Source organism: Ricinus communis, chromosome 7 (genome assembly GCF_019578655.1).
Source record: "Ricinus communis isolate WT05 ecotype wild-type chromosome 7, ASM1957865v1, whole genome shotgun sequence".
NCBI lineage: Eukaryota > Viridiplantae > Streptophyta > Magnoliopsida > Malpighiales > Euphorbiaceae > Ricinus > Ricinus communis.
Window position 1 is genome coordinate 24,061,188 of NC_063262.1, and position 27,069 is coordinate 24,088,256.

Below are 27,069 nucleotides of genomic sequence, written 5' to 3' on the forward strand. Positions count from 1 at the left end.
CCTTGCCAAAACACAAAAATATATAACCCATGCGTACACCTTTAGGTTCTTTAAATTCTGTAGCTATCAAAATCAATGCAAGCAATTATGCTTTTCCTACAAGTTGGTTACATATTTCTGATTTAGTTCTAGACTTCTTCCTATTCATAGGTCTAATATAAAAGAATTAAGAGGGACTATTATTATTATTATTATGCCCCTAGTTATAATTAGTGATTTAAACCAGAGGTATTTAAGTTCACCTAACTTTAGACTTGAGAAAAAATGAAGGAAAAGTAGACTTGAAGGGAGCCCCGCCCTATAGAATTTCCCTTCTTCATAGGCATCAAATATAATGTTGATGATCATTTTCAAATTTCAGGTGTGATTTCTTTTGTCCTGGATCTTTTAGAATAAAGAGGTACAGTATTATAAAGGGTACTTTCAGTGACTCAAACCAATAGACAGAGAACACCTTTTACAAAGATATGGCAATTATGAATAGTTTGAAAAGATAAAAAAGGCAACATGTTAAACATAAACTGTGCAGAAGTTCCAGCCTACTAGTGCTAGTGCTAGTGGACAAGGCAAAACCATATGCCCCGAAACTTCATGTCTCCAAGTTTCCATAACATGACAATTTGTCCATCATTTTGACCCACCCCAATTGGAATTTTACACTCTTATTTGAATGTTAATAAACCCTCAACCTTGCTACTACCAATATGAAATGCTATGCCTCCTTTCTTTCAATTGAAAATTTCTACCATCTCTAATCTTCCCAAAGCAAGAACTCAAAACTTTAAAACCCTTTTCCCAGGTATAAATGATTTGATCATCAGTTCCACTGCCTTGTGAAATACAAGGATCGTCAGATAAATAGTTGCTCTAAAGGCAAGTAATAAGGTCTAATCCCGTAGCTCATCTGATGAAGAAAGCATGATATTTAAGGTTCGTGGTCTTTATATAAAACAAGTCTTGTAATCATTATTATTATTATTAGTGTTACTTCTTTTAATGCAATGATTAAAAAAGAGAAACAAAAAGATGATGCCTCAGCTACAACACAATACAAAGAATTGCTAAGCAAAATACATAACCCAAAAGGTGAGGGAAAATTTTTCCACTATAGAAGTATTCTTCAAGCAGAGAATGTAATTTTTATGTTTCTATTTAAAATAAGGAACTCGGATAAGGTAATTTCTACAATGATTTCACTTGCAAGGCCTTCTTCACAAACGATCCATACCTGGCCTACTGAAGTTGGACATATTTGCTGAGTCTTGTTCAGCGTCTTTGTTTTGCATTAAGATTTGCTCTAACTTCTTCTATATTACTATATCATCATCACCTCGAAATTCATCACTGATCTCTCTGCTCATTTTTCCATGAGTTTTTTGCAGCTTCTGCAGATGACCCACCAGACTCCACATTGCCGTCCTTCGGTTTTGAGAAGAATGGATCCCATTCATGACCTCCCACCTCACGCTGTCCTTCATCCAACAATGCATATTTCCAACTGTTCTCTTCCACAAAATTATCATATTCTGTACGCCCTTCAATGATGTTCCTCCTCAACCTAGTGACTTTGTCGATGACTGCCTGTACAGCAACATCAAATGCATCTTTGAGAGTCTCCAATTTTGAACGAGGATCTGCATATATAAGCCTTGGAATGAGATTAATCACATTCTCCCTCATGATCTTCACCTGCTCAGGAGAAATCTGACTAAGACATTCCTCTATGCTAACATTTCGTTTACGAATATCATCCTCTGGAATGAACACTGAATAAGTAGTATAATCCTTTGGAAGATGCCAAGTATATTGTGTGTAAGCTGATCCAGGATGAAAGAAGACAGGAATGCAACCTGCCAACATCGAGTCAAAAGCTGACCTTCGTGTGTAAGAATCACCCTGAGGCTGTAGGCAGAAAAGGGAGCTCTGAAACATCTGCATTATACTGCTTGGAGAATGGCATTTGCTCTCCCCAAAGTCACATTCTAGCAACTTGCCCACCTTTGACTTCTTGCACTGTTCTATGATCTGACCTCTAATCGATTTAGGGTTGTCAGGACGTGGTGCCCCAGCAAAAGAGAAAAGCCATTTTCTTTCTAAATTCCTCATTCGCTGTTGCCAAATAAACACATCATCATCCTTTGCAGGATGGAAATAGGTTGGATAAGGAATGCCAAAATCATTAGCGTTCCATGGACTCGATTCAACCACAAGCATTGACATATTCTTAGCAGCTGGCAAAAACAGTAGTTTATTGCCCCAATCACCTTCTTCATCAGTTAACCTCCTAAAATCCCATGTTATCCTTCCTGCCACCAGAAAATGATCCCTGCCTCCCATAATTCCCCACTCCGGCCTCTTCATAAGCCAATTGACCAAATCAAGGGAAGCAGCATCCCTCGTTGAAATATTATATCCCCAAAGGTACCTTGCAATATCAAACCCTGCATAGAATGGCACAAAAATTGCCGCAGCAAGGGAAGAATCATTTGTCAAGCACTCATACTGCTTCATCCTATTACTGAATATCACATCCACTGCAAACTGATTCGTGGCATACCACCCGGTATTGGAAAATACCCCTTCAACATTCTCCAATGGGGGTCCCATCCCAGCATTACTAGTGAACTTGCACATATTAGTCCAAAGACTCAAACTCCTACATTCCTTCAACATATCTTCATTGAACCTAGGAGGCAAATCATGGACATAAATATACTTTCCACCACATGGATCAGTCTTATTCTCAATAGTCCTCAAAGCCCTCATAAACTGAAAATTCTCAGCCTTTTTACCACTACTGCTGCTACTGGGGGTATTTTTAGACGAGGCATCTACTAAAGGGGTATTCTTTGATGGGGCGTTTTCCAAACGAGCATCAGTAACAAAGGAAGGGGTTTTGGATTCGGTGTTCAACGGATGAGACTCTAACTTAACAGATTCATCAACATTATTACTACTCCCTAATACAGCAAAATGGAAGTATAGTAACAAAATCCAAAAGAACGCAGAAAGAGAAGCCAATAAACAAAGCCTATTCTGTTGATTTTTACCAGTCCCTTTATCCATTTGCTCAAAAGGGACACTCGCCGCAGAGCGGCGTCTCATTTAGTATCTTATAACTCCTCAAATCAAACCCTCAAGAAAACCCACATTACAAAATAAACCCAAGTTCCCAAATTTAACACTATAAGCATGCAACACCAGAATTTTGAACAACTAAAAAATAACCAAAACCCAGAATAGAAAAAAGACTAAATTCTAAACAGATAAGCTAAAGCTAGTACCTTTTACTAATGAAAATAAAAATCTAGCAGAGATCTTTAATAATTTAAGCAATTACAGCTGCATTTAATTAAACAAAGACATAAGGAACTGGGAATGAAATTTACAGATTGAATAAGCAGCACGAATCCCGAGGAATCGATCACTGAAATCATGTAGCCTGTTACGGATCTTTCTCATTCAAGAAAAAAGCAGATAGCAAAATGTGTTTGACAAATCAAAAGGAAACAAAGAAAGCGAATTTTGAAAAGACTTGAAGAGAGTTAATGATCGGGGATTCAGTCGGAGATTAGATTTGCAGTTTAGAGAGAGAGAGGGGGAAGGAGAGCTGTATCTTGAGTTGAGCAGAGAAAGAAACAAAACAAATAAGCGAAACAGAACGCGTAAAATAAGAAAGAGGCGCATGTTAGCTGTGTGCGCCTAGGGGTTGTCTGTTGTCGGTAGCCGGTGGGATTGTGCCACGCAGGAAAATTGGGAGTGACGTGTCGGTCTTTGAACGGTGATGTCACGTTCCTTTCCTGGAATTGCGTTGCATAAATTTGTTTATAGATTACTGATTAAAAAAAATCACTTATAAAATAAATAAAAGTAACGTATACGAAAAATTGTTTATACGTGATTGAACCCTTTGGCGTTGTGATTTGATGAATGATGATGATAGTCCCAATGAAATAAACAATTTGGTGAGTTTCTGAACGTACACGTGTCCTAAGATACAGCAAAACCTGCTTAGGATTTGGGGCCCACCCAGAATGAGGATTTCATGTGCTATAAAGAGTAATTTTAATTTCCAATCATAAGAAGTGTTTAATATTAATTTAAAATGATTAATCTAAAACATTAATTTTTAGTGCATTACTAATTCAAAATTAATCTAAAAATATCTAAAATTAATATGAACTTAATCGAGTAACTTGAATAATTGCTAAGTACAAAAATTAAACTGAATATTTATAAAAATTAATTTAATAATTATAGTATTAAATAGAAAAATATAAAAATAAAATAGAAAGTAAAAGCTTCATTGAAATCTATAATCGTTCAAGTAAGAAGATGACTAATCATCACACTGAACTGTTTGAAATATTTTAAATACTAAAAAATAATAAAAATTAAAAATAAAGTGTTTAATGAAAAGAATTACAGAGACAAAAACAGTGGACAGTATAAATGTGAGATATAGTAAAGAATATATACGAGAGACTTTTCCTCCTTCTTCTAAATATAAAATTTTTAAGAATTGTCTTTTACAACTATTAACTATACTAAATAAAACAAATAATTATTAATAGTCAATAATTATAAAAAACTAATTAAAGTCTATTCTAAGCCTTGTATAATTCAACTAGGTCTATAGAAATAGCAATTCACGTGTCCTACTCTTATACTTTGAAACAAACATGTCTAATGAAGCTCCTTTTTTAATATTTTTTCTATATTTTTCTCTCTTGACTAATATTATATAAAAATATACAATTAAACTTTAGTGAGATAAAAATAAATATTTTTATTATATTTTATATAAAAATATATCATTAAAATTCTAAAATATCTTAGATAACAACCTATTAGCTGATCTTTTAAAAACTAATTTTTAAAAATCTTAAAATGTTAATTACATCTTTAACGTTTTACGATTATATTTAATATATGACAAAATAATTCCATTTGAATTGAATTTATTTGAGTTATAGAAAAATTATTAGAGTGGTATTTGCTAATTGGTTGCTAAATGTTGAAATATATTACCCAAATGCTATAAATCATATAGAATTGCATTGTGATAAAAACAATGAATTCATTTCACAAATAATTAAGATTATAAAACTTTCATTTGCAATTCAATCAAAATAATAATCCTATGATTTGATGCATGATTAGAAAGTTGGTCAGCAAAATTAGGTAAAAATCTTGTTTTGCTCATTGCAATTTATTACATTCAAGACTTTGCAGTGGGCACTACATTAACATGATGGACCTACCATCTAAAATGTGGATTTTTGGATGTTTAGTGAGTATTAACACCTAATGACACCATCGAGAGAGAGAGAAAAGATATGCTGAAGTCATCATCATGCATTCTGAAATAGGTCAGTATTTGATTGGCAATTCACAAGTTTGACTAGGTTTGTTTCCATTTAGCATATATCTCCATAGAGGTATAAAAAATATTTTATATTATTAATAAAATAAAAATAAAAATGCCTTACGCTGATATAAATATATTTTATTATATGATAGATATTTTCCATAATTTGTTTTTATTACATGAATTTTAATAAAAATAATATAAATTTTTTTTTTCTATTCGTGAATAATACGAACTATAAAATAATGTTTTCTAATATAATAAAATGCATTAATGCTACAAAAATTAAGTATTTATATCTTTTTTCGTTCCTTTTTATTTTCTTACTTTAGAGAAAGAATAATTTGTCTTATTTTGGCATAACTTTATAATAAATATTTTTTTTAATTAAAAGATTGAATAAGTTATGCATATTAGGCTCGGCAAGCTTAGTTCCCAAATTTCTGGTAATAAAAATATTTCTTTTCCACCAACATTATCAATATTAGTGAGTGAAGATACTCAAATTCTAAACTTTGCTCCTCTTTGTATTTTCAATTTTTACATATAAACTTTGTCTTAATAAACACACATCAGCATCCATTATAAAAAAAAAAAAAAAAAATTAATTAAAAAAACAAACTCTTTGATATTTACCCTAATTAATGTACAATTAAGTCATTGCTGCTTTTTGTAGAAGAAAATATAGATACTTTCTTCATAAAACATAAGTTGTAAATCTTCAATATGCATAAATATTATAATTACAATTATAAGAAATATAAAAAGAGGTTATTGGATTTCTTCAAATCTGTTGATGGAACTCAAAATAAACAAATATGACACAATCTCCTCAATTGACTTCTTTTTTTTCTTTTCTTTTCTTTTTTTTTTTTTTGTATTTTATGAGCCATATTATATGAGACTTACCAAAAGTTTTTTTTTTTTTTAAATTCCATAAATTGTAAGATTGAAAAACATTTTCATAAAAGAAAGATTCATAAATTTTTATTCAAATTAACATAAAGAAACTAAATATAAACAATTTAATAAAAGAATAGACATCAATAATAAATTATATCTAATGCTCTATTTTAAACACACAAAAACAAATAGTAAAAAATCACAAGAAAATAAATAAATAGGAAAAGTGCTATCATCAGTATTCATTAATTGCAATAAAAAAAAAAATATAAAGAAGAGATATAAATATAGTAAAATATTATCACACCTAAAATATTTTGAAATATATAATTCATAATCCAGAAATAAACTATTACAGTTAGATACTCTAAGAAATGTCATTTTTAATAATTTATTTTCTTTAATATTATACATTATTTATTAGATGAGGAAATTATTGAATTATGCTTATAAAATGGTGGCACCATAAGTTTAATAAAAAATTATTAAATATTAAAAACCATTAATTATTGAAGTATTAATTTAGAGAGATATCAGACTACTTGTTGCTTCTTTCTTTTTAAGGATAGTTATGGAATAGATGTTGTGTGACTCACAATTTAATTGTTTTCTTTCCTAATCTTTTTGTATTCCTTAAATCCAACTTGGAATGATGTTTTTCTTCTTTTGATCTATCTTTCATCATTGTGCTTGACAAATGCTCTTCCTTTTACACAATCAGAGTCCAATCAGTACTGCCATATGCACCCACTTTTGGGCATAAACTATGCTGCAATGGTCTTAATAGTATCAAAGCAAAGCCGGAAATTAGTCCTCTTTCACCTTTCTAAAGGCATTTTGGAATCTTCTTTTTTAATTAATTTATTATCAACATTCAAGAAATGGACCTCTCAACACTTTGGCAATCTTTTGCTAATTATAATTCAGCAAACCTTCTCCTGCAATTGGAGGCTTTGGCACCTAAAACCGTGTCTGCCATTATTGACTTAAGACAGTTAGTAATTAGAATGCTTAACTAACCACTAATTCTAAGACTAATGCAAATTGATGAAGGATTATTATAGAATAGATACCCAAAACCCTTCTCACCCTTTTTCTTATATTGAAGGAAAACCCTTATTATAAGATATTAATGCACATATTCACTTTTATATTCTGACAATCATTATATTTTTAAGCAATCTTGTTTTCTTATTAACATAACATTAGAGAATGTGTTTATACCTATAATCCAATCTTAAAACTCCACAGTAAGAGAAGGGAAAAAGAATAAAACTAGAAAAGCTTGACTAATTAATCAGATCTTGAAGCACCCAAAATTCTACTGCAATAAAATGAAATTAAAACTAATAAAAGGTAAACCCTTCACTCTTACTGATTAATTATAGTCTACATGTGCATGTACCAGACTTTCAGTTACTCGAATCCCTTTGCAGAGTGTAAGAATAGGTTATCATTCCAAGCACATAGAAGGGAGAGTCACATATAACATAGTTTATATATATATAAAGCTGGCCAGCCTCATGGTACTATTAGCAGTGGGACTTGAAGTCTTATAGCATAGATCCATTGAACATGCAAATGTCTGCTTTTGGTTCATCCAAATTAATACAAAGCAATGCATGGATCTCTATGTCTTCATAAACCTGGTTTTGACTATAATATTGTAATTTACAGTTTTATAGCACAAACTTACATGATATATCTCACTAGTCAGATCTCCCAAGTATGTGTAGATTTGTAACCGGTGAGTTACTAATAATGGAGGGAAAATGTTAAATATCCCACAAATATTTATCAAACTCATGTTTATCTATGTGGCAAGTAATATATTTATAAATATTGATGAGTTTTGTAGCATTACTCGAAATTAAAGAGTTGATTTTCATAAGTGTGGATACCGATAGTATTATATATATTTAGCAACACATGTCAAATTCCTTGGGACAAGCTACATTGAGACCTCTTAAGCAAATATGGTGTTCATCTTCTTATATGAGATAAGATCAGGACATCCGGGTTCTGTTCTATCAAATCATAAATGAGCTTCGAGCAGAAAGAGCAGTCCATTTTATGCCTTGAAAATACATGTGGCAATGTCTCAAATAATGAATCAGGATTCTTCATCTCAGAGGTCTACTTTGCATTAAGAGAAAATATATTACATACTAACAACCTTACATGTAGGGAACGTTGTGCCAGAAGATACAGCGCCATGACCATATAGTTAATGTTAAAACTGCAAAGAGTGGGCAACCACTAACATATTTATCAACCACACAACAACTTGGTATCCCCCAAGATTGACTACGACACTGACAGATGTTGGCTACGCATGTGGACGAGGATTGTGCACATTTATGTGATTATACGGTTCGAAGAGAAATGGGTGTTCGCCACGTGTTATGATAATGGGAGTTTTAATAACTTATGGTGATGAAAGATTAGCAAAATTTTTGTTATTGTATACTAATGCAAAATGGAAAACTTCTAAAATGGCACGGTTGGATATTAGAGACTATGAAGAAAGGGGAACCAAGGTAAATTAATTTGAAGGGCCTTCTTTGGGATAACAACAAATGTCAACTAAACAAGGGGTCTGAAATTTTAGTAAGTATACTCAATTATTGAACAAGTTAACGAATAAATGTATAATGAGTTATGACTTGGCTCAAGTCGACAAAGTAATACAATTTCTCAGTTCGGAAATCAAGAAACTATGAGAAATAATAAGAGTACTAAGATAAATGCAGTAAATATGCCAGGAAACCCTAGCTTAGAGCCAAAAAAATCATTTTTATTTGTTTTCTCCATCTTCATCTTCTTCATTTTCTTCTTTAATCCCATCCAATTTTCGCCCATGCCCATCTTAAAATCTTCTAAAAATATGTGAACTCCAGGATCTCTCATCTTGACCTCACTCTCAAGCAGGATGGAGTTGTTTACTCCTTGGATATTATTGTTTATAAAAATGTTAATGCAGCAACTATCTTGAGGCTCACCTGTGGGAGCTCCATGGGGGATTGACATTGCAGCCCCAACATTTCTTCCCTTCAAGTTGACATGATCGAAAGAGCCCTTGCTACTTGCTGTGTCCATGAGGCGTTCTGATTGTGTTTGATAGGTTTGCACTAGCAAGCTACTATAGGTGTGAGAGGGGAAAGTACATCTTTGTTGATTTACCTGACTCTTCTTTGCTTGCATTCTGGTTTATGTAATTGAACTTTTCCCTTGCTACAGGCAAAAGTTATGCCCTATGATGGAATGACTTCAGACAAAATCTAGTCTTTTTTTTTGTGTGTCCCTGAAGCCGTTTGGTATTGGGCAGATTTCCATGCAGCATACAAGATAGCGTGCAGATAAAGAGAGTTTCTTTATCCATTAAGTTTAACCCCATGCTCAAGGGCTAAAGTGAAACCCCAAAACTGATTAACACTGGTTCATGTACAAGTACCCTAAAGATGAATTTTTCATGCAAGCAAGTCCTTTCCTTAATTTCTCGGCCGATTTAATTATTTCTCAAGCAATCTTGTTAACCATTTGGCTTACAGTTGCTAATTGCTTTCATCACCATCCAACTCGGTCTCCCTTGAGAAACTTATATATAGACGGATCTGGCTAGGATTTTGGTACGATTGGTAATTGAAGTGCATTCAACCATCAGGTCACAGTTAGAATGGTCAATCTACAGCTCTGATGGTTTCAACTCTGAAGCAACCCTGTTGTTGCGCACAATGAGCAAAACTAAATGTAAGATGCAGCACAAAGACTTGTTAACATGAACATTATTTCAGACTTCAATATATGGAATTGACAAAACGATAGTGCTAAAAGCATAATAGAAACAGCCACATGGGGCCATTTTCTTGTTCAATAAATAAACCCGAGGACTTAAGAGCCTGCTGTAAACACTCGTTCCAAATGCTTTTCTTCTATTTTTTGGGGTTTACTTACAAAAATGCCCATGATGTCCAACAATCATACAACTCGGTATTATTCTTTCCTAGGGTGTCCCAATGGAAACTGGTTGGTTACCCTTTGAAAACCTACTGATGCTAAGACTAGGAACTTATTAGTAAACTGAAAATCCCTACAACAGGTACAAATGAGACTGATAAAACAGTTGAATAAGTATCCCAGTTATTGCAATGAATATAAATTCTTCCATAACGAACAAGGGAACCAAGATTCGTGCATTTTATGTCTTTTCATTGTCAACAAAATGCAGGCATCACCTATGCATTCCAAACTCTCCAAACAGGTAGTGGACCAGAAACATTTGGAAAAGAAAGTTCCAAGTCCCAACATATTTATGGAAAAGAATCTGGGGATACCCTTTCACTTACTGTAGAACCAAATTGTGGGCCACCTTTGCGATATGAAATAAGATACTCAACAGGGTATCCCTTCAACTTATGTGGCATAATCCCAAGATCGTGGAATGTTAAAGCTGCAGGCCAGATTGGGAATCAAGAAACATAAATGTGAGTAAATTAAGATGGAGTCGAGAAACAAGAACAATGTGCCAAACTCCTTCAAGTTTTGTACTAACCATTTTCTGAAACAACTGTATCCATAGTAAGTGCAATGATCTCATCCAAATTGAATATGTTGGGAGTGGGTAATGGAAAAGGAACCTTGTTGATTAATACTTCTCGTGGAGTTGCAATCGCCTGAAACCATTCGAACCACAGGTGTGATCATATTATATATCAAATTTGAACATTAAAATGCCAGCAAACACCAGATACTATCAGGAAAAAAACCCACAAACGCACATATAGAAACTTCATAGTACATGAACAAGTTTAAATAGAAAAATGGCCTTTATTTATTTATCTATATATACAATTAGAATATTAAATTTCATATCTAAAGAACCAATTCATACTCTACTGTAAATCATGGGAAAAGTTAAATGGTCGAACATGAGCATAATACATCATTCACTACCAGTAAATTATTAATCACATGGTCATGTTTGAATGACCGAGAGCATTTTTAATCATAGATAGCATGTTATCCAATAATATTCTCATTTGAAATCCAGTGATTTAAGTGTTTACCTTTGCAATGGGGAAAGGAACCTTGACATAACGAGGCCATTCACGGATCATATCGAACATAATCTCTGCCTGTAGTATAAACTGATGTTATTGATTTGACCTAAGCCTTGCTGGAAAAAAAAAGTGAAAAGGGAGAGAAGCTACCAATTCATGCACAGTAAGGATTTCGGGCCCACCAAGCTCATAAATTTTTCCCATACTACTTCCATCATCTTTCAGGGCAGCAATAATTGCAGCAGCAACATCAACTACATAGACAGGTTGGAGTCTGCAAAAATTTTAAAAAAAGGACTTCACTTGAAGTGCAGGCAAGCGTATTTCTTTTTGAGCAGTTGATACAACAAACACGTACTTGGTAGATCCATCTCCAAATAGTGGAAGAAACGAATATTTTTTCACAAAATGTGCCCACTTGTTCAAAATTCGATCCTCTGTACCAATCATTGCAGCAGGTTTCATGACTGTAGCCTAGAGAAGACAGTGTCTGTTAGAAACTTAGCCATCAAAAGCAGCATTGACAACCATGATAACAAAGAAACAAACAAGGTAGTATTGAACTTTTGCCTCTTTCAAGAAAATTCTTGTAGTTGATTGTGTTCCATTTTCTGGATGGCTACAAGGCTTTTCTATAGGTTCCTAATACATCATCAGCTTTGTATTCTAAATGATATAACAAAGAGATTAACCATTTTAAAGGGAGTCATACTGTACATCAGCAGGAAGAAAAACAAAGAGCTAAATTCCAAAAAGTTTGTTTTGCATGCATATAAATTGAAGATGTCAAAATCACATAACCACGCTTTCTGTTTTGGAAAAGGAAAAATATTGCAATGTAGTAATTATCACTTCATATACTAGAACATTCTGCTACCACGCACAGAAGCACTTAAACAACATTGTAAAGAATTTTCAAGTCATTACTGCACTCGAAATGATCAGTATGAACCGACAAAGCCTCATTTAAGCAGGTTAACAAAAAAAATACAGTTAAATTCGACACATGAAGAGTATTATGTATGTAGAAAGTGAAAAGAAGAGAGTGAAAGATGCTTCCTTATGCTGTTAAAATACGGATAGATTGGAAAGGATATTATAATGAACTTCTCTTTCAAAACAATAAAATCCTTCCCATCCAAAAGGCAGCAGAAAGGAGAAGAAAATAATAACTCAGCTTTTTCCCTTACATCCATTTTTTCTTTCGTTCCTTCTATATCCTTTCTCTTCTTTAGTTCCTTTTTACCATACACACGCAATAACAAAAAGTAAGTAGAACCAAATAACCCCTTTGCTCCCAAGCAGAAAGCAGGATGCGCAACATATCATCAAAATTTCATATTTGGCTCAATATTGGATACCAGGTTAGACAACCCTCTCAAACATATGCATGTAAAACAATAAAAGTTCAAAGCTCTAATTCATCTTGAAAATCAAAGAGCAGTCAGAATAACAATCGGTGACCATAGAAGCCAAAAATGGATTTTACCTCAGGAATTTCTCTCAAGACAGCTTCCTCCGCAGCAGCTTTAGCTCTTAGCATTCTTGATGGCGATGAAGAAGATGATCCCAAACATGAAACTTGAATATATCTCATGATACCTCCGTGTTCTTTGGCAATCTGCACAAGTTAAGTTCTATATCATATACATCGCTGTCCTAATTATGGAAACAAGCATCATTGTATTCTGTTCTGCTCATGTTCTACGTATAAGGTAATCAAACAGTGAAGACCATCAACTCTTTCAGATTAGAATGCATTAGCCATTACATTAGGAAAAACATACAGAGACACATCATTTATTGACAGTCCACTCTTTGAAAACTGCCAAGGTGATTAGCCATTATATTGTGGAAAAATATACGGAGCACAACATTTATTGGCAGCCCAATTTTTGAAGTCCAGGTAGTAAGGCACCCTCAAGGCCATATGTCTTCTCATCGCCTGAAGCGCAAAGCGCAAAATGAACACTCACTTTACTGAAGCAAGGAGAAAAATCTTGTAAATTCTTAATTAACAAAATTAGAGGCAAGGAACTTTAGATAACGTAAGAGAAAAGGGTATCAACAGTAACTAGAATTTGCCATTCAAATTTTTACTATCAAACAAACTCTTACTATAGTCTAATTTTGATAGTTATCATGATTATTGTTATGCTATAAATTTTACTAAAACGTGACAAAAGGATAATAAACTGGGAGTATAAGTTAAGGCTTCAATATAAAGTCTAGATGAAGATTAGGTACTCCAAGAGGAGAGTGAGGGTGAATATGAATAGAAAAAGAAATAAAAGTCTAGAAATAAGAAATAACTAGAAGATAAAGAATAGGGAGATTGAAAACGATGTGATGCAGGAAAAGAGAGGAACAGAATATTGGGAAGAAAAGAAAGAAGATTAAAATGATGCAAGACAGAATAAGCGGGTTAGAAATAGGGTAAGTGATAGGAGTAGGAAAAGATTAAAGGAAATAGAAGTTGAGTAGAACTACGAAACCAACTAAATAAGAAGACTGGATTATCCAGCATTGACTACAACTATAAACATAAAGCAAGCAATTCATGCATACTGCTTCAAAGAAAGCCCTTGCTTAAGCGCTGAAAGCATGTGAATTACATACAGTGCCTTGCCTTGAGGTGTTAAAAGCAGTGGATTCCACTTGTGCTGCGGTTTACTGCTTAACCGAGCACTTCTTGTTCTTTTAACTATAGTCTCTTCGACATCCATTAGTCAGTCAAAATGTTTCTATGAAGGAAAAGAACAAAGTAATCTACAGTATTCACGTGTGAATTACTTGTTTTCAAATTACATGTTCAAGAGAAGCAGAGCACCAACATATAAAAGTCTGAAAATTACATCATGAACTAACAGGAATGGAGGGAACCTACCATTGCAAGCTGCTCCGCCATGCCATGGTTCACTTCCTCAAAGCTGTAGTTTCTTGTTTCATATTCCCTTCCTAGCAATCCAATATTTAACCAAGTCTCAATAAATTTGTGCCTTTAGATTATTATGCTTAGACATTTAGCAAGTGAAGAATATTACCAATAAGATTAATAACAACATTGGCCTTTGCCATAACAGCCTTAATTGAAGCTTCATCTCTTGGGTTGTACTTCATCGGTACTATCTGAACAGAAAAGGGGAAAAGATATTTAAATTATGAATTTAAAGCCACCCCACAATCCACAAGCCTAACAAACTACATAGGCAAATTCAAAACACACTACGAGCTGTGCCAAACAGACAGATCTCAAATAATCAAAACTACTGTACCTGACCCAGATCACCCATCAATTTAAGATGGCGATGAGAATCCTCAGAACCACGAAAAGGAACTAAGACTTGAGATCCCATTTTAGCTGGAAGAGAAATTACAAAATGAGCAAAAGCATGCACATGCACATTTACAATTTTTTTGAGAATCTGGCGCATAACCTTTATTATTGAAGCAAAAAAGGAAAACGCTAAACATCACTTAGTTCAGTGTAATAATTTTTCCAGCAATAGATACATTCAACTCACCAAGTCGTTGCACAACATAACGACCAAGGAAACCAGTAGCTCCAAAAACTGTAGCAACTATGCCACTGAGAAGAAACAAAATGCAATAAGGAGAAAGAAAAATAAAGAGATTGGATGAAATAACAAAAAAATTGTAAAAGGCCATAATATCTGATTGCTAAACAAAATAAAAGAACCCAAAAAGAAAACAAAGCAAAATATTTTCCAGTTCAAAATAAAATCCCAATTTCATAATCTACCAAACCATAAAGTTCTCTCATTGATAAAATCAAAAGTAAAGGCATCGAATTAGCAGTTGAAACAAAACATTACAAACTTATTTGAAGCTAAAAGAAAATCTTTTTATTTTTCTTTTGTTTTCTCTATTTATAATTTCATGCATTTTCTTTAAAAAATGAATTTTTTCTGTTTCCTCAAAAAGCTCATATTAAAATTAAACAGGCTAAAGAGAAGTGAAGAAGCAAAATTCACCTAACGGAAGATCTTCCACCAGTACCCTTGCGAACAAGATGGGCCACACCTTTTGGAGTGAGAGTTGATACATATCGTGATTGATCACCACCTCCATTATCTGTTTTAATGAAAACAAAATATGAAATGTATTGAAACGATTATAGTAAGAACCCTAAGAAATGAAGAAGAAATGGAGGACTACATACAGTGATGAGAAAGCGGGTAAATTGATTTAAGACAGGCGATTGAACCATCGGAGTTGACAACTTTGTGCCCTAATCGCCTTGAAATCGACTGCATCGTTGTTAGTTCTCAGTTTAGAGAGAGAAAGAGGAGAGAGAAAGTGAAGTCAGGCTTGCAACAGAGAAAGAGAGAGACGGAGTATATCTGGATTTGGGTCGTTTTTTGGTAGAGTGGATATGGGCTGGGCTGGACTACTGAGAGTGCGAGACCCCACAATACGTGATCGGGTTATGCTCGGTCCAATTCTTCTAATAATATGGATTCCAGTCCATGTAGGTATGCAGTTATGCTCGGTCCAGATCTGACGCTGACGCTGACACATTTTTTCTTTTAAAATAATTTATATTCATTAAATATTCATTAAAAATATATTAAATATTTATTATTTAAACATTAATTGTTTATTGTTTGTTGAGTTATTTTTATTGAAAATATAAGTGTACCACAATATATATTATTTGTAGTATAACTTTAGTTTAACATTATCTCTTATTTACTAACTATAAAGATGATTTACATTTTTTATGTTATATATATATTTGAATCAATTAATGAATATGGTGTTCATTAATTATGAATATCTATTGAAAAACTAATAAATATAATACATTATTATTATATTAATTTTAAGTTTTATTAACAGATTTCATACAACAATCCAAAATAAATAAATAAACAATTTTGAGAATCAATTGTTAGAGAAAAATAAAAGCAATGAATATATATCGACCTTAGATGTACATTAAATATACACGTAATGAACATCAAAAATAAAAGTGATGAACATTATAACAACATTAAATTAAAGGTACACACAACAAACATTACAACTACAAGTGATGAATATTATAACGATATTACATTAACATTAAACATATACGTAATAAACATTATGACTACAACTGATGAACATTACAATGACATTACTTGAATATTAAATATACACGTAAATGAACGTTACAACTACAGGCGATGAAAATAAAATTATAATAAAACATGTTATTTAATAATGAATAAAAGAAGTTTTATAATTTAACTCATATAAATAAAATAAATAATTATAAAATATAAAAAAAGACATACACCCTTAATCTAATTTAGATAAATAAATAAATATACAACTTAATTTAATTTAAATAGATAAAATAAAAAAAATCAAATATACATTCAATCTATATTATTAAAAAAATCATCTTAAATGTATTTAATTTTAATTTATTTTATATTTATCAACTTTTAATTATTCAATAATTTCAAAGAATAAAAGAATTAATTAATTAATTTAGTCTAAATGAGTTAATTTGTAATAATTTATACTACTATAGAAATTTCTTTAACTTATTTTAATAATTGTCCAATAACAAAATCAAAATACAAATAAGAAAGAAAAATTTACCAAAATAAAGGAATAAAAGAAGAAATTAAAAGAATAATGTATGAATAAATTTAAAAAGAAAAATAAGAAAAAATAGAATCAGAGTGAATAAATTGAATTGAATAAAAATAAATAAAATTGAAGAAAATAATTAAAAATATTGAAAAGTAAAAGTTTTGTATTAAGAACTGAAAAATTCAGCTCATAAAAAACTATTATGAAAATGCAAAACACAAAAAAAGTTGGATATAGTATTTAAAATTGTAATAAAAGCCTCACATGTGGGACATATAAAAATATCTTTATTCTTTTAGTCAAACAACATCTTTTTCGACTCTTAATCCATCTAGCTATATGGTTCAGAATTCATCTTATAATTTGTGTTTGGCTGTAGAGCTCTTATACGAAATTTTATTTTAATTGTTTAAAATTTTGAGATTATTTTTAGAAAAAAAAATAAGTAAATAAATTTATATTTTTATATAAAAACATACTTAAAGATATAATTTTAAAAAAAATTTAAAGAATTCGTAAATTAAATAAAAAAAAATCCTAAATTCACATTTTTACTTTATCAACAATTTAAACAAGCTAGTTAAAAGTTTCATCAAAAGATTTTATAATTTTTAACCATTAATATGATCCGTTTAAAACTTGTATTGAATGACAAAAAATCAAGTTTAGAATTTTTATTTAATAACTCATTCCTTAAAATATTTTATAAATTATTTTTGTCAAGTTATTTTTAAAAAAAAAAATCTATAAATCTACTATTTTAAAGAAAAATATTTTCAAAATATTAAAAGAAACGTATCGATTTATCAGTTATTTTATAAAAAAATTCGACATATATAAAAAGTAAATAAATGATATACATGTTGATCGCAGATGCAAATTTAAATCTGCAAAGCACATACATTGTCTCACAAGATTAATGTTATAAGCTTATAATTTCAAAGTATAGGTTTATTTTTGCTTCTTCTCATCCAACATCAAGAGAAAAAGAGAATAGGGTCAAATTCAATGCAATGATTTCGTTCCATGTGGGAACAAGAAGCAATAAATTAAAAGGTGTAGAAATGAAGAGAAACAGAGAGGGCAAAATTTCCTGTCTAATTGCTAATAAAATCATGCCACTAGAACAAGTGGGGGATTGGCCATTTCTAGTTCATCTCTACAGACTTCCTAATAAACAAAAGCCTGCCTTAGCCTAAATAAATAAAAACTAAATTTATTGCACATCATTGAGCAAATATAGACCCCGCCCAACCTTTTTTTTTTTTTTTTTGTTCCTTCCGTGGAATTATTTACCGACCTCTATCCTACCAACTTATTATTTGCTGTTACAGAAGTATGCCATTGCCAACCAACGCATGAATTCTCCCATTTTCTGCTTTCGATGACGAATTCCCCTCGAATTAGAGAGATTACTTTCACCTACAGGGAGTTTGCAAGGAATGACGGACTCGGCTGCAGCTGCGGCTGCGGCTTGGCCTTCCCATTTCTCTTCCTGCTGGCCGAATGCAGCAGCAGCCACTTCATTCTGCAGTTGCCAATCTGCTCTTGCTGCCTCTTGACTCTTAATGACTTTTTGGGCATGCCGTATAACTTAGAAGTCTGGAATGCCACTAGACCTCGACGAGTACTCTGTTACCAACTTTAGAAACATGGATGATTTGTCCTCTAACAATCGTGCTGGAGTATCAAACTCTGCAACTCGACCTGCAAAAATGCAGCAAAGTTAGTTTCATGATAATCATGTGCAAATTATAAAAAGTTAACCGTGCAGTATGTGGAACTGTAAATCCTCCTTAAGAAAATAGCAAATGCATACTAGTGGCAAAACCATAGCACTGCATATGCTACATGTTCAATGATAAATATACTGAATATTTCAAAAACCAAGATAAGAACTTCAATTCATTCAATGTTAATTATGTTCAGCTGAAAAGTAAATCTCGACCATAAAATGTAGGACAAATTTTTCACATTATTAGCACGCACCATCACTGAGTACCAAAACAAGATCACTGTCAATGACAGTTGGAATTCGATGTGCAATTGTGCAAACAGTGCAATTCTTAAACTCTGTCCGGATAATCTTCTGAATTAGATTGTCCGTAGCTGTGTCCACTGATGCTGTTGCTTCATCTAGCACCAAAATCCTGGCCTGCTTGAGCAAAGCCCGACCCAGGGAAACAAGTTGCCTTTGCCCCACACTCCAATTGTCTCCATTTTCTAGTACTGCAAATTTTACATTCTAATACAAATCAATCAATTTGTCAAAGAACGCCCCCTGAATTCAGAGGATTATGAGGAAGAAAAAAAAAATCCAATCTGCTTGCTACACACCTGGTGTATCAAGCTTTTGCTCCTTCCGACGGACTGTCTCCCCAAGCTGAGACTTATCCAGAGCCTGTAAGAAGTAGCTGAGTTCTTAGCACATGATCCGAAAAGTTTCTATGCAGTAAGAAATTGATTGTGTAGGCATAAATTGGAAATCAGAAGTTAAGAAGTGGGAAGTTTAAGTATTTATGATTGCAAGTATTCATGATTGACAATCATTTGAATCTTTAATTTGGGTAAGTTTTCAAAATGAATATCTGATTGTTTCACAAAAGAACTTAATTTTGGATCTCAATGACATAAAGGTAATGACCCACTTCCAACAGCATTTAGCATGTATTTGCAATAAGCATGGTTATTTAGCGATACAACATAAAATTCTATTGTGTAGATGCACTGAACTTTTGTTCAAAGAAAGACTAAATCAAATTGTCATACTTCAAGATTCAAAGAAAGTTACATCAACAAAAGAAATGAACAGAGAATAAAACCTGCCAAATTTCCTGATCTGAATGCTCTTCAAGGGGATCAAGGTTGCCCCGAATTGTCCCTTCAAATAAGGTGGGATCCTGGGGTATGATACCCAGACGGCTACGAAGATCATGGAGGCCAATTGTGGAAATATCTATGTTGTCTATAATAATTCTCCCTTCAGCAGGTTCAATTAAACGAAATACTGCTTGGATCAAGGTAGATTTACCACTCCCTGTTCGCCCAACTATTCCAATTTTTGTTCCACCAGGAAAGCTGCATGATACCCCATGAAGCACCATAGGAAGATTCTCACCATAACGAACCTTTAGAAAATAAAGGGATAATCAGCATTTATAAACAAATTCCAATTCTAAAACTATCATTTATTTACCTACATATGCACAAGCATAACAGGAAATCCGTATTCCTGCTAATTTTTCTTCCAAGCTAGATAATCTAACATGGTTAGGATAGAAACATAGTTAAGGCCATGCACAAAGGAGAACTGAATCAACTGCAAAATAAGAAAGAGTCGCGTGACTACTAGTAAAGGCATAATGACTTCAGTATTCCGGACTCCATGGCACAAGGTCAAATTCTCCAAATGGACATTAAAGAGAATGGGTTGCTAATTTTGTACAGTTCGAAATGAGGATGAATATGCTTACTGGCGCTACATACTATAATACTTAGCATTAAACTTAACTTAGATAACAAATATGTAGCCCAATCCCCCAAGAATACAAATAAACACAAGGATGGTAAAAATCATCTAAATAACAAACACACAGAACAACTTGACATGTCCCCATTGCAGGACTGATGAACATGCATGGTTATAGCTGAATTTCATACCTTCAAATCAATCAGATCAATAGTTCCATTCTCTGGCCATGAGGATGGAGGACGGGAATCTTCAATGATTGGTGGAGCTTCACTAGGTATTTGGCTGTATTGATAAATCCTTTCAATGGAAATAATCTTATTTTCTAGTTTGCAAAAGCTAAGAATCCATCGTGATAGGCGTGCATTTAAATTAAGGCCATACGTTACGGCAAGACCTGCCATGCCTGTAGAGAGAAAACAAACATGATGGAAACCACATAAAAAAAAAATTAATTAAAAAAAGGTACGTTCTTTTGTTATTTATCTTGTAACCAACTTGAATTAATTTCCAGCATAAGCTATTCCTAAAGATTAAGTTAGAACTCTATAAAATCACGACATATAAATTTCCTCAGGCATGCATGTTGTGTGTCTGTATACACGTATCTCTCTCTCTCTCTCTCTATATATATATATATATATATATATATATATTATAATTTATAATATTCAAGCAATGTAATGATACACTTACTTGGATCAATACTTCCATGGGGAAAGCTAACGAGTAAAATCATGCAGAAAGCAAAGACGAAGGTGGAAAGTAATTCCATACGTAAACATAGCCATTCAATGGCAGCAAGACTGCAGAAGAATGGACGAGCAAAGCAGTCAAGAAGATAAAGGTTCCTCTTCATAAACCTTTTCTCTTGTCCAAAGCCTCTTATTGTAGCTGCTCCAGCAATTGACTCACCAAATAGGTGGATGATAGGGGATTTTTGGATACTAACAATGCGAACCAGTTCTCTTGAAGATGCCATGTAGTATTTCTGCATGTGGGCAATGATATATGAGTTGGCATGTATTGCAATACCATTTAGCCAAACTAACAGATTTTGAATCTTCAAATTATGTTGAAGTCTAAAATCATAATTTGGTAAGACACAGAAAGTATACTCTAGTTAACAAGTGGAAACAACCTTCAGCAATCATGGTTGAAACAGTTCCAAGCTAAATGAATAAAAGTAATGTGGTTTAAAATAATGGAAACATCAATTCCAAGATTTTTCAGTTTAAAAAACACCAAGAATACAATTTATACTGTGACCAAGGCATCCAAAGGCTTCAAATGTCTACTCTGAATTACAAATAAATGTTCAAATGGGGTAACACATATACTGAAGAACCTAAAATAACATAATGTCAGGATGAACAAAGAAAAAAGGTAGAAGTAGAGGAGTAGGCAACTTTCAAATAAATTCATAGCTCAAACAAAAGTAAACTCAAACTATGCAGCCTGTATTAAGAACAGCAACATCTTCACTTTCAATCACAATAAGCAATGGTTGTGGCAAATATAAGTAATGGCCGGAAGCTAGTCGCATAAAATATTATCATTCTCATACTTCTCTAAAAACCAAAAGTGTGCAGTATTTTCATGGAAAAATTAATTAATCACCTGCATCCACAAGCAAGCAATAGCCATAGGAACAACAAGAAGCAAAACTTGCCAGGTAACTTTAGTCATTACACCAACAATTCCAAGCAGCTGTATTGTTGTCGAAGCAAAACCACCAAGCCTAAAAGGAATATCAAGATCCACAACACTTTGGTCTATTGACACCTGTAAGTCATACAAAAGCGATGGTACTCAAGGGACAAGCCAACAAGGAATGATGAGGAGAGAAAAAGTAGAAAGATAGTCATACGTATAAAACATACAGATATACAGATGGATATTTTCCATAATAAAAGTGATAAACTTACACGATTCAAGATCCGCCCTGCTGGGGTGGAGTCAAAGAAAGACATTGGTGCTCGGAAAACACTTCTAAGCATCTTTAGAAACAACCTTTGCGCAGCTGCCAGGCCAAATGTAGCAACTAGAACAGCCCTCACAAATATAAACCATGAGCTTCCGAAGGCAAGGGCCATATAAACACCAAGAAGGACCATAGGATACACCCTAGGTGGACCTCCTTCAGTTTGGGGATTTGCCCATGCCATCCACCAATTACTAGCTATTTGAAGAAATTGAAACAATGCTTGTGCAAGGACTATTAGTGGAATTAATAAGCCTTTATATGCTGCAGCCATATATGACAAGTATACTTTCATGCTGACTCTCCCTCTCACTCTTTCCTCCTCTTGAACAAGCTGCTTTTTCCTTGAGCGTTTTGCTTTCTTTTTCTCTTTAATAGCTTTCTGATCTGAAGCCGATGCGCTCTCTTGCACTTCCTTGGCTAAACTGTCAACATTGCTTCCAGTTGTATCAATTTTTTTAATAAACGCAACAGGAGCATCGAAACACATACTCTCATCTGAATCATCAGATGAGTGACTTGGGATATCTATAGCTTCAATTGCTTCATGGTGAGCTGCAACTAAAGTATTAAAATCAGTTCCTGCTTGTAAAAGATCATCATATTTCCCTGCTTGTATAATCTGCCCTTCCTTCAGAACCTGCAGAGATAGAATGTAAAAGTTAGTAAATTGCTTTCAAACAAAGCGAGTCCATCAACATTAAATTTTTCTTCATGAGAAAAATAGCTCCTTAAATTGATGTATATAATTTTTATTTTTTCCTGTATATGGATGTACCTCAAAAATTCTAACATTGAGTATCAGCTATCTTATCAAGAAAATAAATTTAACAGTGACAACAACAAAAGAAAATGTTTCTTAATAAAACATCAACATAAATCTGCAGGAAAACAGAAGAGGTTCTGCAACATAATCCATTCACCAAAAGAGCTGCTTCCTCATGTAGATGTAAGACATAAAGCCTCAAGGTTGTTCATTGATTGTACAACTAATACATAAAAATAAAATATAAATGCAATTCCATACCAGTATTAAGTCAGCAGCTGGCAAAAATTCAACTTGATGGGTCACAAAAATCACAGTCTTGTTTGCTAATGCTGTCAATATGTATTCCTGCAGTTCCATACCATATGTTATCTTCAGCCAAATCGCATTTATTTTGAACAGGAAAACTGGTGATATAGTCAGTAAGTCTAACCTTGAACAACTCTGAACCAGTGTGCGCATCAACAGCACTGAAGGGATCATCAAGTAAATAGATGTCTGCATCTTGATACAGTGCCCTTGCAAGCTGTACCCGTTGCTTCTGGCCACCACTCAAATTTATACCTCTATCACCAATGATTGTCTGATCTCCATGTGAGAAAAGTTCCAAATCTTTTTTCAGCGAACAAGCATGGATAACATTTTTGTACTTTGCTTTATCCATTGGGCTGCCAAAAAGAATATTTTCTTCAATATTTCCAGATTGTATCCATGCAGACTGAGAGACATAAGCAGCAGTACCACAAATTCTTACCTGGCAATGAAAAAAAGAGAAAAATATTAGGAATTTCCACAAATTATAGTTTGACAGTAAATCTCATTAACCATATATCATAAAGGGGGCAAAAAAAAAAAAGATCTTTAAGATAACGTACTTCACCAGAAATTTTTGGAATCTCCCCAAGGATACAAGAGAGAAAGCTCGACTTTCCAGAGCCAACCATGCCACAAACAGCTACACGCATACCTCTCTGCACCTTCATTTGAATGCCTGATAAAGTAAGCCTTGAAGAAGAAGGGTCCCAGCAGAACTCGCCATCTTTAATTTCAATGGCGAGGTTTGTCATGCCTCGTGGCAGAGCAATGGTTGCATCTTCCTGCAAGTCTTCCTCCTGCAGGAATCCAGAAATTCGATCAAGAGAAACTTTTGTCTGAGCCATCATTGACACCAAGTCAGGGAAATTCCTGAGTGGTTCTTGTAGGATTCTGAAAGTGGCTAGAGCAGAAAGAACACCTCCTGCTGTGAGTTGGCCACCCAACAATATAGAAGTGCCGAAAGTGACAGCCGAAACAAATATGGGAGAGCTCCAAAAAATAAATGTAATAAAAGCTTGTGAGTAGAGGGCCTTTCGGAGCCACCTGAACTCCACATTCCGCATCTCCTCCAGCTTCAGTCGATACCTGTCCTCCCAAGCTTGCAACTTCAGAATCCTCATATTCCTCAGACACTCAGAAGTTTTCCTCATCCTATCATCCTTTGCAGTCATTAATTTGTCTTGATAATCTTCTTGTACCTTAGCCAGGGGGACAGTAACAATGATGGAGATAATGGTGGCAATTAAAGTTGCAACAGAAGCAATTCCAACATTCTTATACAAGATTGCAAGGGCAAGAATTATTTGCAGGGGAAGCATCCATATGTCATGTAGATACCAAGAGTAATCCCCTATCCTCTGGACATCAACTGCCATGTAATTAACAATTTCTCCACTAGTGTGGCTTTGCTTGGCCAAGCTTGAGAGCTTGAGTCCCTTTCGATACACCATTGCTGTCAAAGCTGACCTTACATGCATGCCCAAGATGTCAACACCCAGATACCATTGCCGAGTTGTTAAGGTCTCCACAAGCTTTGCTGAGAAGAATATCCCAGCAAGAATATATCCCTCATGAGAGAAAGTCTCCTTTCCCCCTAAATATTCGACGAAGTAGCTAATCATGTATGGACCCACATATGAGACAAGAGTATTTATCAAGGCAAATATGGCATTGCAAGCTGCTTCCTTCCAGAAAGACTTGAGAATGGCCCAAGCTAAAGAGGGCTGCTTTAAAGGACTTTCTGCTTTCACTTTCTCCCAATTCAAATTCAAAACCTTATAATTCATCTTGGCTCGATCCTTTGGAGCCAAAAGGGGTATATCTTTAAGCTCAAGCGGTCTCTTTGCACCACTAGAAAGAAGTGGGTTTAACCATGAAAGTGTAGCTAAGCTAAATAAAGTAGCATCACTATAAGGAGTGACCTTAAGACACCCTGCCTCTTCTTCAAGAAGCAATGGCTCTTGAAGATCAGAATTCCTACAAACTTGAATTCCAGTAACACCTCTAATTGCTACAAAACACAGAAAAGCAAGAGCTGGAGTTGCAGCAAAATTCGCAACACTAGAACTCAAATGCTTCACACCTTCAATCAGAAAACTCCTCCCATCCACGTACAAAGTGCACAAACAAATCAAAAATGAGAAAAACCACCAAACCCTCAACAGTAATGGAAATTGCTCAGAGGCCTTAAATTTACAATGAAGAGCTGAAAAGCTCAGCACAAACCAAGCTAAACCTTGAGCTGCAGGTAAACATATTATAGACCAATCCACAACTTTCCCATTAACAGCCTCTCTAATCAAAGCAATCCCATCAAAACCCAACACTAAAAACTGCAAAAACAAAACATAGAAACAACAAACTAGTACCAGCTTAAACCCAGTACTGATTGTAATAACAACTGGAATCTCTCCATCAGCGCTACTTCTTCGAATTGGACTTGAATTAGCAGCTGAATGATCATCCTTAAGCAATCTAACTCGACCAACACAAACGAAAATTTGTCTAGCAGAAACTATAAAGAGAAAAACAAGAAAAAGTGTCAAATTGATACAAATTGAGGCTAGTTGCAATACAGGTAGGCCTTGAAATTCCTTCAAAACTGAGAGTGACGACTGTGTGATGGAATTGTAATTATTAAGCAAGAAGGCGAAACCCATTATTGAAAAAGGTGAGTTCTCGGTGATTGAAATGAGCGAGTCGGTGATGATGATGGTGTTTTAATACGACTAGTTAATGAGAAGCAATTGAATCGTACAAAGCAGGGCATTTCACCATCTGGGTAATTTAGCTGTTTTGGAGATAGAATCTGCAGACACATTGCACAAAGAAACAAATTAAAAATCTTTATCATCAGAAACACGAAAAACGAAGAGACAAAGAAAGATAGCAAGAGAAAGACAAAAAGAGACAAGGAGATGCCCGCAAAATTTACAAAATCTGAAAACAACCCAGTTGAGAAAATACCAAAACATCATCAAAAACTAACCTTGAAAATCGTATCTTTTGTTGAGCTTGAGCCGGTGGCGATTGCCGAGGCAATCCTTGTGATTGATAGCTACTCTTTTTATTTTACCTTATTAAAATGCCAAAGCATCTCTCTGCTCTTTCTCCTTCTCTCAAATAAACCCAATACGAGAGCAAGAAAGACAGCGAGAGAAGAGCAGCCACACCTCAACTAGCTTTTCTTCAACAATGAGAAATTTTACATGCATATATATATAAATAGCATTAACAACCAATTCAATTCAATTCAGATAGTGAACCCCAGATAGAGAAATGAGAAATGAGAACTGAGAAAGAGAAAGAGAAAGAGGATCTCTTCTCTTCTTCTCTCCTCTCTCTTTTTATGTATTAATATTGATTAAAGTTTTTGGCTTTTTGGCTGGTTTGGCGTTGTTGCATCACTTGCCGTGTTGGAGGTGTGCGGTTTCTGTTTTTGTTCCGTAGTGTTTTTGTGTTTGCTGTGATGAAATGAAGATCGAAAATGAGAGTGAAAGTTGTGTAATCTTTTTATGGGTATTACTTCTTCTTCTCGTTTAGATTTACTACTGTTATAGAACAATCATATATAAATATACACATAATCAA

The 27,069-nt window shown here is 33.8% G+C and overlaps 3 protein-coding genes across 3 annotated transcripts; all 3 read right to left on the bottom strand.

Moving 5' to 3' along the window:
* Positions 1-1,087: 1,087 nt before the first annotated feature.
* LOC8266702 (xyloglucan galactosyltransferase MUR3) lies at positions 1,088-3,616 on the bottom strand. The gene has a single exon (XM_025158674.2). The coding sequence runs from the start codon at positions 3,103-3,105 to the stop codon at positions 1,342-1,344; it is 1,764 nt and encodes a 587-aa protein (XP_025014442.2). The 5' UTR covers positions 3,106-3,616; the 3' UTR covers positions 1,088-1,341.
* Positions 3,617-10,044: 6,428 nt separating this feature from the next.
* On the bottom strand, positions 10,045-15,708 carry LOC8266700 (NADH dehydrogenase [ubiquinone] 1 alpha subcomplex subunit 9, mitochondrial). The gene is made up of 12 exons (XM_015723793.3): positions 15,518-15,708; positions 15,330-15,429; positions 14,859-14,923; positions 14,610-14,695; positions 14,379-14,463; positions 14,222-14,292; positions 12,824-12,955; positions 11,693-11,808; positions 11,485-11,608; positions 11,341-11,409; positions 10,827-10,947; positions 10,045-10,724 (listed from the first exon to the last, which is right to left on the bottom strand). The coding sequence occupies exons 1-12, from the start codon at positions 15,609-15,611 to the stop codon at positions 10,585-10,587; spliced, it is 1,203 nt and encodes a 400-aa protein (XP_015579279.1). The 5' UTR covers positions 15,612-15,708; the 3' UTR covers positions 10,045-10,584.
* A 2,313-nt stretch (positions 15,709-18,021) lies between these two features.
* On the bottom strand, positions 18,022-27,069 carry LOC8266699 (ABC transporter C family member 5). The gene is made up of 12 exons (XM_048377403.1): positions 26,468-27,069; positions 24,039-26,287; positions 23,597-23,917; positions 23,425-23,511; positions 22,342-23,037; positions 22,034-22,198; positions 21,110-21,404; positions 20,605-20,819; positions 19,767-20,072; positions 19,282-19,345; positions 18,934-19,173; positions 18,022-18,651 (listed from the first exon to the last, which is right to left on the bottom strand). The coding sequence occupies exons 2-12, from the start codon at positions 26,136-26,138 to the stop codon at positions 18,539-18,541; spliced, it is 4,602 nt and encodes a 1,533-aa protein (XP_048233360.1). The 5' UTR covers positions 26,139-26,287; positions 26,468-27,069; the 3' UTR covers positions 18,022-18,538.